At 38.4% G+C, this 19,088-nt stretch overlaps 1 protein-coding gene across 2 annotated transcripts in view; it reads left to right on the top strand.

The window, feature by feature from the left end:
- WASHC5 (WASH complex subunit 5) overlaps positions 1–19,088 on the top strand; it is a 69,857-nt gene that overhangs the window by 713 nt on the left and 50,056 nt on the right. The window contains exons 2-8 of one of the 2 annotated variants that reach the window (XM_070748291.1): positions 4,325–4,611; positions 5,438–5,583; positions 7,969–8,053; positions 10,095–10,195; positions 11,887–12,076; positions 12,172–12,324; positions 14,344–14,457. In XM_070748291.1, coding sequence (XP_070604392.1) covers positions 4,426–4,611; positions 5,438–5,583; positions 7,969–8,053; positions 10,095–10,195; positions 11,887–12,076; positions 12,172–12,324; positions 14,344–14,457 — 975 coding nt within the window. In that variant the 5' untranslated portion in view covers positions 4,325–4,425. The remainder of the gene's footprint in view (positions 1–4,324; positions 4,612–5,437; positions 5,584–7,968; positions 8,054–10,094; positions 10,196–11,886; positions 12,077–12,171; positions 12,325–14,343; positions 14,458–19,088) is intronic. The other variant, XM_070748292.1, reaches the window with a different exon arrangement.

Below are 19,088 nucleotides of genomic sequence, written 5' to 3'. Positions count from 1 at the left end.
TACTATTTCTTGTATTTTATCTTAGGATGGTTATATGTTTATCCCAGGCATATTTAAATTCAGTTACCATGAATTTACCGACCACATCTGCTGGAAGTTGGTTCCAAGCATCTACTACTCTTTCAGTAAAATAATATTTTCTCACATTACTTCTAATCTTTCCCCCAACTAACCTCAGATTGTGCCCCCTTGTTCTTGTGTTCACTTTCCTATTGAAAACACTTCCCTCCTGAACCTTATTTAAACCTTTAACATATTTAAAAGTTTTGATCATGTAATGTCCCCCCCTTATGATTTGTATGCCGCCCCTCTCCGAAGTCTCGGAGCGGCTCTCAACAATAAAACAGTACAAATCCAATTGATTAAAACAATTTAAAAACCCTTAATATAAAAAGCAATTCTTGGTAATGCGAGAATACCAAAGTGTAGTTCGATGCCTCTTGGGGAAAAATGTATTTATTTATTGCATTTATATTTGTATTTTTACATTGTATTTATATTTGTACATACTTGACAAATAAATAAATTAAATAAATATAGCTGCCTGTCCTCACATAATACGTGTTTGGGAAGCGCACCGGATTTACCTAAGAAAAACCAAGCGATTGATAACAATTAAGCAGAAGCATTAATCAATAAACTTTTATTACGATGACAAGCCAGAATTAAAAATTAAAACGTTAAAATAAAATGCAACAGAACAAGACATAATAGTGCATTATAATTTAGTGGTGAAGTCGTCCGTGGGCCCTCAAAGTCAAACCCTAATTTAATAATGTAACAGAATTTATCTACAAATTTATCATTTATTTATCGTACATTCAGAGACTTAAAATGTAATTAAAAGCCGTTTAAAAGCTATAAAAAGAACTATACTTTTAAGTGTGAGTGCTTATAATTCTGCTTGGCTTTTAATAAAGGGCCTAATAAATAATATGCGTTGTTGATTAAATTAAGTTAATTGAAGAGTGTTCGGAAACTTCAGCTCGTCCAAAATGCAGCTGCGCGAGCAGTCTTGGGCCTTCCAAGAAATGCCCATATCTCACCATCACTCCGCGGACTGCATTGGCTACCAATTTGTTTCCAGACACAATTCAAAGTGTTGGTTATGACCTATAAAGCCCTACATGGCATAGGACCAGATTATCTCCGAGACCGCCTTCTGCCGCACGAATCCCAGCGACCGGTGAGGTCCCACAGAGTTGGTCTCCTTAGGGTCCTGTCGACCAAACAATGTCGGCTGGCGGGACCTAGGGGAAGAGCCTTCTCTGTGGGGGGCCCGGCCCTCTAGAATCAGCTCCCCCCAGAGATTCGTACTGCCCCCACCCTCCTTGCCTTCTGAAAAAGTTTAAAAACTCATCTTTGCCGCCAGGCCTGGGGTTCCTTAGACCTTCCCCCCTGACCGATGAATGCTTAGTTTGACTGCTGAATGAATGATATTGATAGTTTTTATTAGAATTTTAAGATTGTTTTTTAAGGTATAATTGGATTGTTATTGTTTCCTGTTTTTCTGTACATGCTGTGAGCCGCCCCGAGTCCTCGGAGAAGGGCGGCATATAAATCCAATTAAATAAATAAATAAATAAATTTGTGGGTCAGGTAGTAGATTCCCCAGTTCTGTTGTCATAGTCAGTCTGGGCCTACCTTGCAAGTGTGCTGTGATCTCCAACAGTGAAAATGTGGGACATACTGTACATATCAGTTTAAATGATAAGTTTTAAAATTATAGGAAGGAAAGTTAATCTCCTAATTGAGGTCTCGTTATGCAAAAGGAACCCAAGTTTATAGAAAATGTTTTGATTCCTTTCAAAAATGTTTCTACTGAAAATGGCAATTTAATAATAATAATAATAATAATAATAATAATAATTTATTAGATTTGTATGCCGCCCCTCTCTGAATTTGCTTTCCTCTTCTATTGAAAACAGTTGCAATTCACCCTGATTGCCTAATTGTTTTTTAATCAAAACGGTTTCATATTCAAAATTATGTAGATACTACTTTTAGTTCTTAAAAAAAAAATTCTTGGCATTTGGCAAAAATATTTCTAGCTTCCTGCTCTGATTCATTTTCATGAAAGCTGCAAGTTTTTGTGAAAGTAAGTCACATGAGAGAGTTATGGATTTAAAAAAAAAATATTCTGTAGCATTTTGGTTACTTCAAGATATATTGACTTGGCACATGAAGATTCTATTTGGCTTCATCAATAATCTCATTAATTCTATTCATTATTTATGATTGTATTAAGCAGACATTTTGCCCAGCTGGGTTTTACCATCACTCAACACAGGAACGGAGCCATTTTGTAGCCAGAAAAAAGACCTTAGAGCAGTGATGGAGCGCACGTTCATTAAGGCCGCAACCTGGAAGGGGAACTGCTTCAGATCGTGCAGAACGCAACCGCGAGAGCCATCGTGGGGCTTCCAAGATTCGCCCACGTTTCTTCAACAATCCGTGGCTTGCATTGGCTGCCGATCAGTTTCCGGTCACAATTCAAAGTGTTGGTCATGACCTTTAAAGCCCTACATGGCATTGGACCAGATTACCTCTGGAACCGCCTGCTACCGCACGAATCCCAGCGACCGATAAGGTCCCACAGAGTTGGCCTTCTCCGGGTCCCGTCGACTAAACAATGTCGTTTGGTGGGCCTCAGGGGAAGAGCCTTCTCTGTGGTGGCCCCGGCCCTCTGGAACCAACTCCCCCCGGAGATTAGAACTGCTCCCACCCTCCCTGTCTTTCGTAAACTACTCAAGACTCACTTATGCCGCCAGGCATGGGGGAGTTGAGATATTCCTTCCCCCTAGGCCATTACAAGTTATGCATGGTATGTTTGTGCATATGCTTGGTTTTATAAGTAGGGTCTTTAGTTGTTTTATTATTGGATTGTTACATCCTGTTTTTCATCGTTGTTAGCCGACCCGAGTCTACGGAGAGGGGTGGCGTACAAATCCAATAAATAAATAAATAAATAAATAAATAAAATAAACTACCCATAGGAAGCATCTGCTTTTCCAGGAAATGAACTTCCAGACTAATTCTTCTCGTTTGCAGCACTGTCGCTTGTGCAAAGGCCAGCTGATCATTGTGTGCGCATGTGCACCAGAAAGCCAATAGATAAACAGACGAAGCCGCGCATGCCAGGTGATATGACTCTATGTGCCACTGTGTATAGCAGCGGTCCCCAAACTACGGCCCGCGGACCACATGCAGCCCGCTGAGGCTATTTATCCGGCCCGCGGGTGAATGACAGGAGCACATCTAATTTTCCATGAATAAAATGCGGTATTTTGTTAGTAACTAATATCAATCATCAAAAAAGTTGCAAAAGTTTTTTTTTCTAATTTTGTCATCCAGTTACATTCATTTTCTTTTAATTAAATTCCCTCCTCAAAAAAGTACAACACCAATTATATTTCTAACTTATTAACCATTATGCCAAAGTGCTTCCTTCTTTCTTTATACATTTTTCTATAAGCCAAGAAAACCTTGTATAGCTAATCAGATATTAACAAAAGAAAATTAAAAACAAAACATAAACATATATGAATTTCAGACTTCTTCCCCCCCCCTCTAAATAGTACATTCCCATTTTGTTTTTTACTTTAAAATAAGATATGTGCAGTGTGCATAGGGATTTATTCATAGGTTTTTTTAATAGTCCGGCCCTCCAACAGTCCGAGGGACAGTGAACTGGCCCCCTGTGTAAAAAGTTTGGGGACTCCTAATGTATAGGTTTTTAAATCCCTTTTCACAAACTGTTGTATCCTGAGGTCTACATTTCTTTCCAAGTAGAACTTTTAAATTATCTTCTGCACTAAAAATGTTGTTGCAAAATTCAACCTTCAGTTTGAGAAAATAATAAGCATAAGAAAAAACATTGAAATGTTATTTCTCAATATCTAATAATACATTTAATAACCGCTGCCCGGATCTGTTATGCACAATTCTGGAAAAATAAAATAGTACCACCAGAAAATTCAGTCGTAGACAAAATATACAAATTTGCGGAAATGGATAGGCCGACGATGCAGATCAAGGGATTACACAACTCAGAATATTATGATACCTGGTAAAGATGGTATAATCGGATGGAAAATAGATTTTAAAAACCCTGATGTAATGTGAAAGTACTTACAAATATAAGAACTATGTAAATATGAAAAACTTGTATAAGTAATGTAAATTTAAATAACAGCAGTAAGTTATAGATTAGACATAAGATCAGTTCTGATCTGTGCAAAATTATTGTGATGTTTTTAAAATTGATAAATTGAATAAACAAAGCTTTAAAAATGTTATTTCTGTGTTTAATGACTTTTTTCAGGAATGTAATGGAGGAAAAGGATTACAAAGGATTTCTCTTCAGATAATTTTGACGACTGTATTAACTTGCACTGAAAAAATACTAGTTTCTTCCTCTTCACCATGTTGGACTTCTTAGCAGAAAATAATCTCTGTGGACAAGCCATTCTTCGGATTGTGTCTTGTGGAAATGCTATCATTGCTGAATTGCTGAGGCTGTCCGAGTTTGTCCCGCCTGTATTCCGCCTCAAAGACAAAGCCGATCAACAAAAATATGGAGATATCATATTTGATTTCAGCTACTTCAAAGTAAGAATTGTGCTGTACAGAAGCATTCTTTAAATGGTGGAAGGTCTTAAGCATAAAACGTATCAGGAAAGACTTAATGAACTCAATCTGTATAGTCTGGAGGACAGAAGGAAAAGGGGGGACATGATCGGAACATTTAAATATGTTAAAGGGTTAAATAAGGTCCAGGAGGGAAGTGTTTTTAATAGGAAAGTGAACACAAGAACAAGGGGACACAATCTGAAGTTAGTTGGGGGAAAGATCAAAAGCAACGTGAGAAAATATTATTTCACTGAAAGAGTAGTAGATCCTTGGAACAAACTTCCAGCAGACATGGTTGGTAAATCCACAGTCACTGAATTTAAACATGCCTGGGATAAACATATATCCATTGTAAGATAAAATACAGGAAATAGTATAAGGGCAGACTAGATGGACCATGAGGTCTTTTTCTGCCGTCAGTCTTCTATGTTTCTATGTTTCTAAGAACAAGGCGACACAATCTGAAGTTAGTTGGGGGAAAGATCAGAAGCAACATGAGAAAATATTATTTTACTGAAAGAGTAGTAGATCCTTGGAACAAACTTCCAGCAGACGTGGTAGATAAATCCACAGTAACTGAATTTAAACATGCCTGGGATAAACATATATCCATCCTAAGATAAAATACAGAAAATAGTATAAGGGCAGACTAGATGGACCATGAGGTCTTTTTCTGCCGTCAGACTATGTTTCTACGTTTCTAAGTTAATTTCAGTTTTGTCAGATGCTAATCAACGAAGTATTAAATTATTAGTGTTTCATCCCAACCAACATACTAATTCTGTTCCTGATTTTCCCAACATAGGGGCCTGAATTGTGTGAAGGGAAACTAGAAGCCAAACCTGAATTGCAAGATTTAGATGATGAATTTCGTGAAAACAACATAGAAATTTTGACCAGATTTTATTTGGCTTTCCAAAGTGTTCATAAATATATTGTTGATTTAAATAGGTAAGAAGTTGGACAAGCAATTGAAATTGCAGCAACTGATTTGAAATAGCAGCAATATTCTGATTTGAAACAGAATATGTATTACAGCCAAGGAAATAGCTTGTTGTTATGTGAAATATCATTAAGTCGTTGTTGCTTAGATTTCACATTTTTTCAGAACACAACAAAAACACAGCAGAATTCCACACACATATAAAACTCAGAATTTGTAAATATGAATTCACTCATACAGTGGTACATCATCATACGAACTTAATTGGAATCAATGTAAAAGCAAATAATGCGTGCAAATCCTTCAGGAAAATCCCAAACTTTAGAAGGGAGGCGAACAGAGGGCAGGGAGGAGCAGCTAAAGGGGGCGGGTGCAAGAAGCAAAGCTAGGCTAAAGGGTGAGTGGGAAGGAAGCAAGGCAAGGGGGGCTCCCCTCCCTTTTCTTTCTTCAAAAGACACCGTTTCAGTGCCTTTGCAAGCACGTTGTTCTCTGCAAAATCTTTCCTCCTCCAAGCCGCCCCTCCCTTTTTTTCTTCAAAAGACACCCTTTCAGTGCCTTTGCAAGCACGTTGTTCTCTGCAAAATCTTTCCTCCTCCAAGCCGCCCCTCCCTTTCTTCAAAAAAGGGGGGGGAAAGAAACCCCTTCATCCCAGCAGCAGCTGCTTGGGTTCGTAAGGTGAAAATAGTTCGGAAGAAGAGGCAAAAAAATCTTAAACACCGGGTTCGTATCTTGAAAAGTTCATTAGAAGAGGCGTTCGTAAGATGAGGTACCACTGTATTTGGAGCAAAATGTTTGACATAAAATATTTTAATGTTTGACATAAAATATTTTAAAAATTGGGAAAGAAGATGGCATGATCTCAGATTATTTGTCCAGGATTACCAGCCATGATATATTTGTCAGATTCAAAACATGAATTAAGTAAATAATTAAATTAGGGGAAAAAAGGATTAGAGAATGTACACAGATGCTATTTCAAGAGATAGACTTTCAAGAGATAGACTTAATTTATTTTATTTATTTATTTATTATTTAGATTTGTATTTATTATTTAGATTAATAAGATACTGATGTAAAAATCTGACATTAAATGTTGACGTTAGTTAGTCTTTTTTAACTTATAATATACTTTAGTACAGGTAATCTTCAAATTACAACTGTAATGGAGTCTGGAATTTCTGTTACAAGTCATGATAGTCATAAATTGAGGCATCTACATCACCAGACATGATTTTTATGACTTTTTTTAGGGCAGTCGTTAATCAAACACCACAGTCCTGGAAACAAAACAATGTGTTCCAATGGATATTTTTTGTTGGCAGAAAGTCAAAAAGGCCAGAAAAAAACATAAATTGTTATGTTACTAACCATAAAGGTGAATTGGTTGCCAAGCACTCAAAATGCAGTTATGTGAACATGGGGAAGTGCACAGAGATCAGAACTCCGAAAATGGTCATAAGTAGCTTTTGGGGGTATCTGTTGAAACTTCACATGGACATTAAGTGACTGATCATTGTGAAGACTACCTGTAAAGAGAAAGACACTGTATCAAGGAATGATTTAAATACTGTGTGATTAAGAGACACATCTCCCTAGATCTGTGATTTTCAACCTTTTTTGAGCCGCGGCACATTTTTTACATTTACGAAACCCTGGGACACATTAAGTGGGGGGAGGGGAGGGGGGGGGCGGCTAAAAAAAGTTTGGACAAAAAAATTCTCTCTCTCTTCCTCCCCTTCACTCTATTTTTTCTCCCTCCCTCTTTCTCTCCCTTCCTTTCTTTCTCTTCCTTCCTTTCTTCCTCTTTTTTGCTCTCTTTCTCTCTCCCTCCCTCCCTCCATGTCTTTCTCTCTCTCGCCTTCCCTCCCTCTCTCTATCTCTTGCTTTCTTTCTCTCTTTCTCTCTCTCTCTTTCTCTCTCTTGTTCTCTCTCTCTTTCTTGCTTGCTTGCTCTCTCTCTTGTTCTCTTTCTCTCTCTCTCTCTTTCTTGCTTTCTTTCTCTCTTTATTTCTCTCTCTCGCTTTCTTTCTCTCTGAGCTTCGCGGCACACCTGACCATGTCTCGCGGCACACTGGTTGAAAAACACTGCCCTAGATAGCTTGATAATGATGAACAATTCTTAACATGCCGCATAACTAAAATTCATAGAGATCCTTTGGATAAAAAGCCGTAAATGACATCCAGATAATGTGTTTTATAGCTACCAGCTCTTCCTTCTCTTCGACTGCATCAGCTTTTTATGATGTTGGATGCAAAGGTACTTTGGAAAGAATTTGTATCAAAGGATTTGGAAGCCCAATTAAAGAAGGGAATAAATGTGTATATAAGCAGGACGTTTTGCTAACATTTGCCTCTGCAGAAAATTAATTTATATTTCATTCTTATTGTTTCTAGATACCTTGATGATCTCAATGAAGGGATTTACATTCAGCAAACTTTGGAAACAGTGCTGTTGAATGAGGATGGAAAACAGCTATTGGTAAACTTACTCTAACCAGGCAGCAATATTTATTTACTGTACTTTGGTTTTTAGATATTTTAATCTCTTCACCTCCTGGTTATCTTTCTTTCTTTCTTTTTCTTTCTTTTTCTTTCTTTCTTTCTTTCTTTCTTTCTTTCTTTCTTTCTTTCTTTCTTTGATCAATATAAAATCATTTCAATTTAAAATAATTGCAGCCATCCATACATTCATTATCTGACCTCGCTAGTAACCTCTCCCCCCGCCCAAAGTCAATGGCCCCATGTCTGTCGGAAAAGCCAGGTCTTTATGGCTTTCCGAAAGGCCAATAAGTTGGAGATAGTGCAGATCTCAGGAGGTAGCCAATTCCAGATAATCGGGGCAACCACAGGGAAGGCTCTCCCCCGCGGACCCGCCATCTGGCACTGTTTAGCTGACAGGACCTAAAGACGACTTGTGGGATCTAAGCGGTCATTGGGAGATATGTGGTAGAAGGCGGTCTAGATGGTGGTAGGTGGAGAAGAATTCACAGTAACTTAATAAAAAGGAGTTTTTGTCGGCCCAAGGAATCTGCTTCATGGTTTGGGAATGCCTAGGTCAGAACACCCTCACCTCTACAGCAAACTGCTTTGACCGAAGAATTAGAATTGCAAAAATGTTCCAAACTACGTCACCCAATTGTTGGAAATGTAAGGAAGAAATAGGTACGTGCGGCCATGCTTGGTGGACATGCCCCAAAGCAAAAGAATACTGGAATTTAATAGAAAAATGGCTAAAAGAAACAACCCAGCAAGAAATTAAGAAAACACCAGAATTCTTTTTATTAGGTATTTCAAATAAGAAATATAAAAAAGACATATATTATCTAATAATCCACATTTTAGTAGCAGCTAGGATAGCATTCGCTCAAAAATGGAAAGATTTTGAGACCCCAAAAGAAACATATATATAAGAAAGTATTGGAATGTGCTGAGCTTGACATGATGACGAGAAGGTTGAAAAACCAAGAAGAATCAGAATTTTATGAGGTTTGGCAAAAGGTATATATATATCTGGTGGGATACAAAGAAACAGAGATAACCTTATTTTTACACTACTTTAAATATATTTGTACCTAGTAGTTATATTGTATTAGATAGTGATTATTTACAATATAAAGATAAACTCCTTTCCTCTTCTACTATTTCTCTTTTTTTTTCCTTCATAGTTCATTTTAAGTTATAATCTTAAAATTTCTATATATTTTTAAATGTTTTAGATGTGTTTTTACTTATCATCTTACAATTAATATTTCTAAGTATTTTATAAACAATGATAGAGTTAGGTTTTTTTTTCTTTTTACTTATTACAAACATAGTTCCCTCTAAGCTGAGCAGTGAGCAATCGCTCACTTAAAAATCATCATCAACTCAGAGTTTTCCAAACCTGCCCAGAAGCCAAGAGGGAAGGAGAGAGAGAGGAAGAGAGAGAAACAGATAGAAAAAAGAGAGGAAGGAAAAGAGAAAGAAAAAGAATGAGAGTAAGGAAGAGAGAAAGAAAATCAAAATCTAGTTTGAAACTAGCTCAACTATTTAAGTGGCATTTTGATATTGATAGAGTTGCCCTATTATGAGCTCACTGTTATAGACACACACTACAGTATTTTATTTTGAAATTCTCTTAGGCAAAACAGGGTGGGTTTTTTATTTGTTTGTTTGTTTGTTTATTTATTTATTTATTTATTTATTATTTCTGTGCCGCCCAGTCCCGAAGGGACTGCCCCTCAGACACTATACTTTTCCGCCCACCCCCCAAAAAAATTAGAGGGAACATTGATTACAAATATAAAGATGACTTCTACTTTGAGAGGAGCGATTTTTCCTCCACTGAATGTTACATGTAATGTATGTTTTGTCTATCTTTTCAACTTAATAAAATATATATATATATTTTTTTTAAAGAAAATTGTAATTAAGCACATCACAAAATTTCTATAACAGGTTGATGAGTTCAATGTAACAGGAACACTTTGTTTAATATCCTTGCAGTTTTATTTAGGATCTGTCTGTCTTGTTTGCTGCAGTGTGAAGCCCTTTACTTGTATGGCGTCATGCTCCTTGTCGTTGATCAGAAAATTGAAGGCGAAGTCCGGGAGAGAATGCTTGTTTCCTATTATCGATACAGGTATAGCATCTCTGATTCACGATATGATCAATTGGCTAGTTTGTGATTGGTTATTTCATGCACACTCGACCACTATATTGATTGCACCAATACACATTTTTAAAGAATCATTTGCATTGCTTTTAAAGGAAAGTCTCTTTCCACTGTTTCTCAACTTTCAAAGATATAAGTTGTGTTGCCTTCATCTCCCAGAATTCCCCATCTACCATGGCTAGCAGGGAAATTTTGGATTTCACTGATATTAAAGTTCCCAAGCGAAAATAGAGCTGCACGCTAATTTAGTGAGGGGACACACCTGTGTTCAATAGTTCAGCAATTTTTTGCTTCTGTGCATGCGCCGAATTATCGCACGCACGTCCTCTCGTGAGATTTTGCTTCCTGCGCATGCGCAGAAGCAAAATCTCGCTGGGACACACACGCATGCATGCCGGTAACCTGAAGCTGTGCACCATCTCACTGGTAGCGGCGGTAAGTAGCAACCCCTGCCTGGAGGGGAGTGCAATGAAATAAAGGAAAACAGACTGATAAACAGCAGAATAAATAGGTGCAAAGCTAAGATATTGATTTATGATATACAGTGGCACCTCTATTTAAGAACTTAATTCGTTCCGTGACCAGGTTCTTAAGTAGAAAAGTTTGGAAGCAGAAGCAATTTTTCCCATGGGAATCAATGCAAAAACAAATAATGCGTGCAAAACCATTAGGAGAAAAATAAAAGCTCGGAATTTGGGTGGGAGGAGGAGGAGGAAGAAGAGGAGGAGGACAGTCGCTGCTGAAGGAAGAAGGTGAGGTGAAGGGAATCAAAAAAATCCGAAACTTTAAGTCTTAAAAAAAGAAAAAAGAGGAACTCCGATGCGGCGAGTAGGAGCACGCGCCTCCCATACACTGCGCCAGAGAGAGAAACCCAGGGGGAATGGCAGGAAACTGGCTGGGCCTTCGTGCCGCTCTCAAATTTCCTGGGAAAATTTTCTGGGCTCGGGTTCTTAAGTAGAAAATGGTTCTTAAGAAGAGGCAAAAAAATCTTGAAGACCCGGTTTTTATCTAGAAAAGCTCTTAAGTAGAGGCGTTCTTTGGTAAAGGTACCACTGTATTGCATAGAAATGTATAATCATATGTGTCTTGATATGACGTATTGTATATGTAGGGAGGTGAACATGCAATTTGGAGGTAAATTAGAATAGAATAGAATAGAATTCTTCATTGGCCAAGTGTGATTGGACACACAAGGAATTTGTCTTTGGTGTACATGCTCTCAGCGTACATAAAAGAAAAAGATACATTTGTCAAGAATCATGTGGTACAACACTTGTCATAGGGGTCAAATAAGCAATGAAGAAACAATCAGTATTAATACAAATCTTAGGATACAAGCAACAAGTTACAGTCATACAGTCCTAAGTGGGTGGAAAAGGATGATAAGAATGATGAGAAAAACTAGTAGAAATAGAAGTGCAGATTTAGTAAAAAGTCTGACAGTGTTGAGGGAATTATTTGTTTAGCAGAGTGATGGCGTTCGGGGAAAAACTATTCTTGTGTCTAATTGTCTTGGAATCCAGTGCTCTGTAGCGACGTTTTGAGGGTAGGAGTTGAAACAGTTTGTGTCCAGGATGCGAGGGGTCAGTAAATATTTTCCCCGCCCTCTTTAAAAAAAAACAATCCTCCCTTGATGACATTTGTCATTCCCCATCCAGTGCTGCTCGCTCTGCTGATTCCAATATGGATGATATATGCAAGCTGCTTCGGAGCACGGGCTATTCGAGTCAACCTGGAGCGAAAAGGCCCGCAAACTATCCCGAGAGTTACTTCAGCAGGGTGCCCATCAACAAAATATTCATCAGCATGGTGATTGGCCGTTTGAGGTCAGATGATATCTACAACCAGGTAATTTGGGCTCATCAAGGCGGAGGTGGGGGGGGGGGAGAAGGAAAATGGCCGACAGGCTCATAAGTTTCCCTTTCACTCTGTTCCTTTCTCAGGTTTCTGCGTATCCACTGCCAGAGCATCGCAGCACAGCTCTGGCAACGCAGGCGGCCATGTTGTACGTGACGCTTTACTTTGAGCCCTCCATCCTTCACACCCAGCAAGCCAAGATGAGAGAAATAGTAGATAAATATTTTCCGGACAACTGGGTAAATATTTATGTTAGTGCTGCTATTAGCCGCCCCGAGTCTCCGGAGAGGGGCGGCATACAAATCTAATAAATTATTATTATTATTATTATTATTATTATTATTAATAATAATAATTATTATTATTATTATTTATTTTTATTATTATTATTATTATTATTATTATTTATTATTATTATTATTGATTATTATTGATTATTATTAATGATTGATTTGCTTCAGCATCTCACATCCTGGACATCAACTGTTTCATCCCTTCCCCAAGCAGACACAGGCAAATTTTCCCCTCCTGACAACACTGTTGAACACCTAATCCTCACATTACTCTCTAATAATTATTTATATTTACTCATGTAGTATTGCTGTATTATTATTATCTTCTTTGCTATTACTACTCTTATTGATAAGATGACAATGCTGATGCTGCTTCTACTTGTTGCTTGTATCCTTAAGGTTTTTTATTAATATTGATGGTTTCTTCATTGCTTATTTGACCCCTATGACCATCATTAAGTGTTGTACCTCATGATTCTTGTCAAATTTATATTTTCTTTTATGTAGAAGCATATGCACCAAGACAAATTCCTTGTGTGTCCAATCACACTTGGCGAATAAAATAATTTTATTCTATTCTATTGCTTTGCATGTACTGTATACTGAAAGCTTCTGCACCAGAGACAAATTCCTTGTGTGTCCAATCACACTTGACCAATAAAATAATTCTATTCCATTCTATTGCTTTGCATGTATACTGAAAGCTTCTGCATCAGAGACAAATTCCTTGTGTGTCCAATCACACTTGGCCAATAAAATAATTCTATTCCATTCTATTGCTTTGCATGTATACTGAAAGCTTCTGCATCAGAGACAAATTCCTTGTGTGTCTAATCACACTTGCCCAAATAAAGCTTTGCTATGCTATTTTATATTATCTACTCCAGTGTTTCCCAACCTTGGCCACTTGAAGATATTTGGACTTCAACTCCCAGAAGTCCAGATATCTTCAAGTGGCCAAGGTTGGGAAACACTGATTGGGGAAAAGGAATCCTCAATCTGAGTATTGTATTGGCAGTTCTGTGTTAGCAAATACTTCAAAAGAAAAGGATTTAGGGGTAATGATTTCTGACAGTCTCAAAATGGGTGAACAGTGCAGTCAGGCGGTAGGGAAAGCAAGTAGGATGCTTGGCTGCATAGCTAGAGATATAACAAGCAGGAAGAGGGAGATTATGATCCCGCTATATAGAATGCTGGTGAGACCACATTTGGAATACTGTGTTCAGTTCTGGAGACCTCACCTACAAAAAGATATTGACAAAATTGAACGGGTCCAAAGACGGGCTACAAGAATGGTGGAAGGTCTTAAGCATAAAACGTATCAGGAAAGACTTAATGAACTCAATCTGTATAGTCTGGAGGACAGAAGGAAAAAGGGGGACATGATCGAAACATTTAAATATATTAAAGGGTTAAATAAGATCCAGGAGGGAAGTGTTTTTAATAGGAAAGTGAACACAAGAACAAGGGGTCACTATTTGAAGTTAGTTGGGGGAAAGATCAAAAGCAACATGAGAAAATATTATTTTACTGAAAGAGTAGTAGATCCTTGGAACAAACTTCCAGCAGACGTGGTAGATAAATCCACAGTAACTGAATTTAAACATGCCTGGGATAAACATATATCCATCCTAAGATAATATACAGAAAATAGTATAAGGGCAGACTAGATGGACCATGAGGTCTTTTTCTGCCGTCAGACTTCTATGTTTCTATGTTTCTACTCTACTATACTCATCTGATCACACTTGGCCAATGAAGAATTCTAATCTAGACTGGTATAGACTTTTCTCGAAGTTCGAACCCGCGAAAATCGAGGGAACACTGTACTACAAATCTTGATTAGCCATCTCTGCAGCCAACTAAACCTAAATCTGTTTTTATGTTGCGTTGATTGTTTCCTTTCCTCATAAATGTCTGGACAACTGGAGTTTTCAGGGACTTTATTTTGGCTTCTGTTCACAGGTTATTAGCATTTACATGGGAATCTCAGTCAATCTGGGAGAAGCCTGGGAGCCATACAAAGCTGCCAAAACAGCTCTGAACTACACCTTGGATCTTTCCAATGTTAAGGAGCAGGTAAGGAAATGTGAGATTAGCAGGAATTCTGTATCTTTTGAAGTATAAGACACACCAAAGTATAAGATGCACCTAGATTTTAGAAGAAGAAAGCAAGTACAGTATTCCCTCGATTTTCGCTGGGGATGCGTTCCAAGACCACCCGCGAAAGTCGAATTTCCGCGAAGTAGAGATGCAGAAGTAAATACACTATTTTTGGCTATGAACAGTATCCCAAGCCTTCCCTTAACACTTTAAACCCATAAGTTACAATTTCCCATTCCCTTAGCAACCATTTAGATTATTACTCACCATTTTTATTTATGAAAATCTATTTAAAAAAATGTTTTTTAAAGGCAGACGAAAGTTTGGCAATGACACATGATGTCATCGGGCGGGAAAAACCGTGGTATAAGGGGAAAAAACGCAAAGTATTTTTTAATTAATATTTTTGAAAAACCGTGGTATAGACATTCTGCGAAGTTTGAACCCGCGAAAATCGAGGGACCACTGTATTCTGAACCAAATGGTGTAGTAATATATTATTTAATAAAATACCAGTAGCAGAAAACTTTTTATACTTTTTACAACCATGTACACTTTTTACAAACTTCAAACTTGACAGCTTTAAGACTTGTGGACTTCAACTCCCAGAATTCCTCTTCCAGTCATGCTAGTGCAGCAGTGGGATTTGAAGTCCATAAGTCTTAAACTTGCCAAGTTTGAAGACCCTGCACCCATAACCCAGGGGTCTTCAAACTTGACAGCTTTAAGACTTGTGGACTTCAACTCCCAGAATTCCTCTTCCAGTCATGCTAGTGCAGCAGTGGGATTTGAAGTCCATAAGTCTTAAACTTGCCAAGTTTGAAGACCCTGCACCCATAACCCAGGGGTCTTCAAACTTGACAGCTTTAAGACTTGTGGACTTCAACTCCCAGAATTCCTCCTCCAGTCATGCTAGTGCAGCAATGGGATTTGAAGTCCATAAGTCTTAAACTTGCCAAGTTTGAAGACCCTGCACCCATAACCCAGGGGTCTTCAAACTTGACAGCTTTAAGACTTGTGGACTTCAACTCCCAGAATTCCTCTTCCAGTCATGCTAGTGCAGCAGTGGGATTTGAAGTCCATAAGTCTTAAACTTGCCAAGTTTGAAGACCCTGCACCCATAACCCAGGGGTCTTCAAACTTGACAGCTTTAAGACTAGTGGACTTCAACTCCCAGAATTCCTCCTCCAGTCATGCTAGATGGGGCAATTAGAAGGCAAAAACACTCCAATTTTTGCGAAAAACGGCCTGGTTTTTGCAAAAACGGGCTTGTTTTTGCCTCCCCCCACCCCCTAGAAGTGCTCTGCAGGCTTCCCAAACCCTCTGTGCACCCTATTTTTGCTATAAACGGGCCAATTTTTTGCAAAAATGGGACACATGGGTGAGGTTTCTGGAGGCCCAAAATGGCTGTACTTGGTGTATAAGACGCACCAACATTTCCACCCTGTTTTGGGTGGCAAAAATATTCATCTTATACTCCGAAAAATACACTAAGTGACGTTACGTTGGTATCTGATTTAAGTGTTTTCATTAAACTCATCAACTTGTGATCTTCTCAGCAAATATTACCTTACCTTAAGGCTTTACTATCTTGTTACCCTTGGCAATCTGAATTTGCACATGTGTTGAGCTTTGTCTGGAAGGAGGGCATAGCTGCGAGAGCAATCATGGGCTTTCCCAAATATGCCCATGTTACACCAACACTCCGCAGTCTGCATTGGTTCCGATCAGTTTCCGGTCACAATTCAAAGTGTTGGTTATGACCTATAAAGCCCTTCATGGCACCGGACCAGAATATCTCAGGGACCGCCTTCTGCTGCACGAATCTCAGCGACCAGTTAGGTCCCACAGAGTTGGCCTTCTCCGGGTCCCGTCAACTAAACAATGTCGCTTGGCGGGACCCGGGGAAGAGCCTTCTCTGTGGCGGCCCCGGCCCTCTGGAACCAACTCCCCCTGGAGATTAGAATTGCCCCCACCCTCCTTGCCTTTCGTAAGCTGCTTCTTCTTATTTATTATTTATTGGATTTGTATGCCGCCCCTCTCCACAGACTCGGGGCGGCATACAAATCCCACCTCTGCCGCCAGGCATGGGGGAACTGAGATACTCTTTCCCCCTAGGCTTTTACAATTTTATGCATGGTATGTCTGTATGTATGTTTGGTTTTATAATAAGGGTTTTTAACTGTTTTAATATTGGATTGTTATATGCTGTTTTTATTACTGTTGTTAGCCGCCCCGAGTCTACGGAGAGGGGCGGCATACAAATCCAATAGATAGATAGATAGATAGATAGATAGATAGATAGATAGATAGATAGATAGATAGATAGATAGATAGATAAATAACAAATTTAAAAGGGAAGTGGGGGCATCTTAAAATAACCATAGAACTACATCAGAAAGACTTTAAAACAGGAAAGTGGGAGGGAGGGAAGGTCAGTCTCAGCCAACCTTTGAGGAAGAATAATAAATGCCTAGAACCATAGTGTGATTGACTGTGGCTGAAATTTATTGCAAGAAGCTGGACGAGATTTCAGAATCCACTTTTGCACCCTATTGTAGATTTACGAAACTCCTGTGGCCATTTGTGCCCTTGTGGCATATTTATTAGCAAGCTTCCGTCAAATGTTCTTGTTTATAATTCACAAGAGGTAGCTACTCTCTCCTCGGAGTCCAATTCAAGGACTGGTGACTTCATGGAAAATTTGTGGCTTGCTTAGCAACAGGAAAAAGGTGATTAGACACTTCTTTCTCCTCGGATACTTTTCAACTCTCCAGGCAAATAAATACTAAATCTGAATGATGCTAATCCTACAGAAGATTCCCTTCCGTGGAAATAAAAGCAGAGAAATTAATTACAATAAATCCTCCTGTTCTGCAGACACAATCCCTTCAATACTTCAGCTTCAACAGCAACAACACAAGAGCACGCAACAGATTCAAACTTAATATTAACCGCTCCAAACTTGATTGTAAAAAATATGACTTTAACAATCGAGTTGTCGAAACGTGGAATTCATTGCCAGATTCAGTGGTGTCAGCCCCCAGCCCCCAACACTTCTCCCTTAGACTCTCCACGATTGACCTCTCCAGGTTCCTAAGAGGCCAGGAAGGGGCGTACATAAGTGCACTGATGTGCCTATCGACCCCTGTCCAATTGTCTTTCCTTATCTCATATATCATATATTTTCTCTCCTTCCCTTCTACTTCTCTTCTTTCTTACTTTCTATCTTTATATATATTACTTAATGTCTATTCTCTTTCATATGTATTGTATATTGGACAAAGAATAAATAAATAAATAAATAAAAATAAATAAAATAAAATAAATAAATAAAATTTCTATGCACAATCCACCTACAGTTGAGATTGCCTGGTACTAATATATCCCATTTAAGCACTAACCACATCTTACCCTGTTTTACTTTTTTGAGAACAATTACAAACGGATTGCTGATTAGCTTGCAAAGCAACTTCACTCGAACTAACATTGAATAGAGAAAGAATGGAATCCTGACAAGGAAATTTGGCAATGATAGATTTCTTCATGAATTGGAAAGTAACTTATTCCATTAGAATATGTTGAACATCTGCATTTTTTTTACATTTTCATTTCATTTCATTTCATTTATTGGATTTATATGCCGCCCCTCTCCGAAAACTCGTAAAGTTTTGTAAAGCAAGGGCTATTGTTTAAGTTATTTAGGAGTAACAGTAACAAGTTTTAAAACTTCTGGATTTTAATAGTTTTGTTTAGCACCATTTATATCAGGAATATGCACTTGTTACCAGTGATGGGCTGCCAAATTTTTTTACTGCTACGCTATGGGCAGTGTTCCCTCTTTTTTGGGGTGGGCAGAAAAGTATAGTGTCTGAGCGGCAGTCCCTTCGGGACTGGGCGGCACAGAAATAATAAATAAATAAACAAACAAACAAACAAATAAATAAATAAAAAACCCACCCTGTTTTGCCTCAGAGAATTTCAAAATAAAATACTGTACTGTGTGTCTATAACAGTGAGCTCATAATAGGGCAACTCTATCAATATCAAAATGCCACTTACATAGTTGAACTAGTTTCAAACTAGATTTTGATTTTCTTTCTCTCTTCCTTACTCCCATTCTTTTTCTTTCTCTTTTCCTTCCTCTCTTTTTTCTATCTGTTTCTCTCTCTTCCTCTCTCTCTCCTTCCCTCTCACTCTTTCCCTCTCGGCTTCTGGGCAGGTTTGGAAAACTCTGAGTTGATGATGATTTTTAAGTGAGCGATTGCTCACTGCTCAGCTTAGAGGGAACTATGGCTATGGGTATGGCTTATTTTGTGGCTTGATGGGCATGTGACTGGGTAGGAGTGGCTTGCTGACCATGTGACCAGGTGGGAGTGGCTTGATAACCATGTGACCAGGAGTGGCTTAAAGGTCCTGTGACTGGGTGGGAGTGGCTTAATGGATAAATTTTCAAATAGATGCTTGGACTCTTTTTCAGTTGATTAAGTCACATTATTTGAATAGCCACAAAAAGGACAAATGATAGGCAGCATGATTTGTTGAGGAGCACAGTAACATTTTAAGTTTTGTACTGAACCCACAGATTAGACAAGTAGCTCAATTTT

This window comes from Erythrolamprus reginae, chromosome 3, assembly GCF_031021105.1.
Source record: "Erythrolamprus reginae isolate rEryReg1 chromosome 3, rEryReg1.hap1, whole genome shotgun sequence".
Taxonomy (NCBI): domain Eukaryota; kingdom Metazoa; phylum Chordata; class Lepidosauria; order Squamata; family Dipsadidae; genus Erythrolamprus; species Erythrolamprus reginae.
The sequence above is the reverse complement of the archived record's forward strand: the minus strand, read 5'-3'. Positions and strand labels throughout refer to the sequence as shown.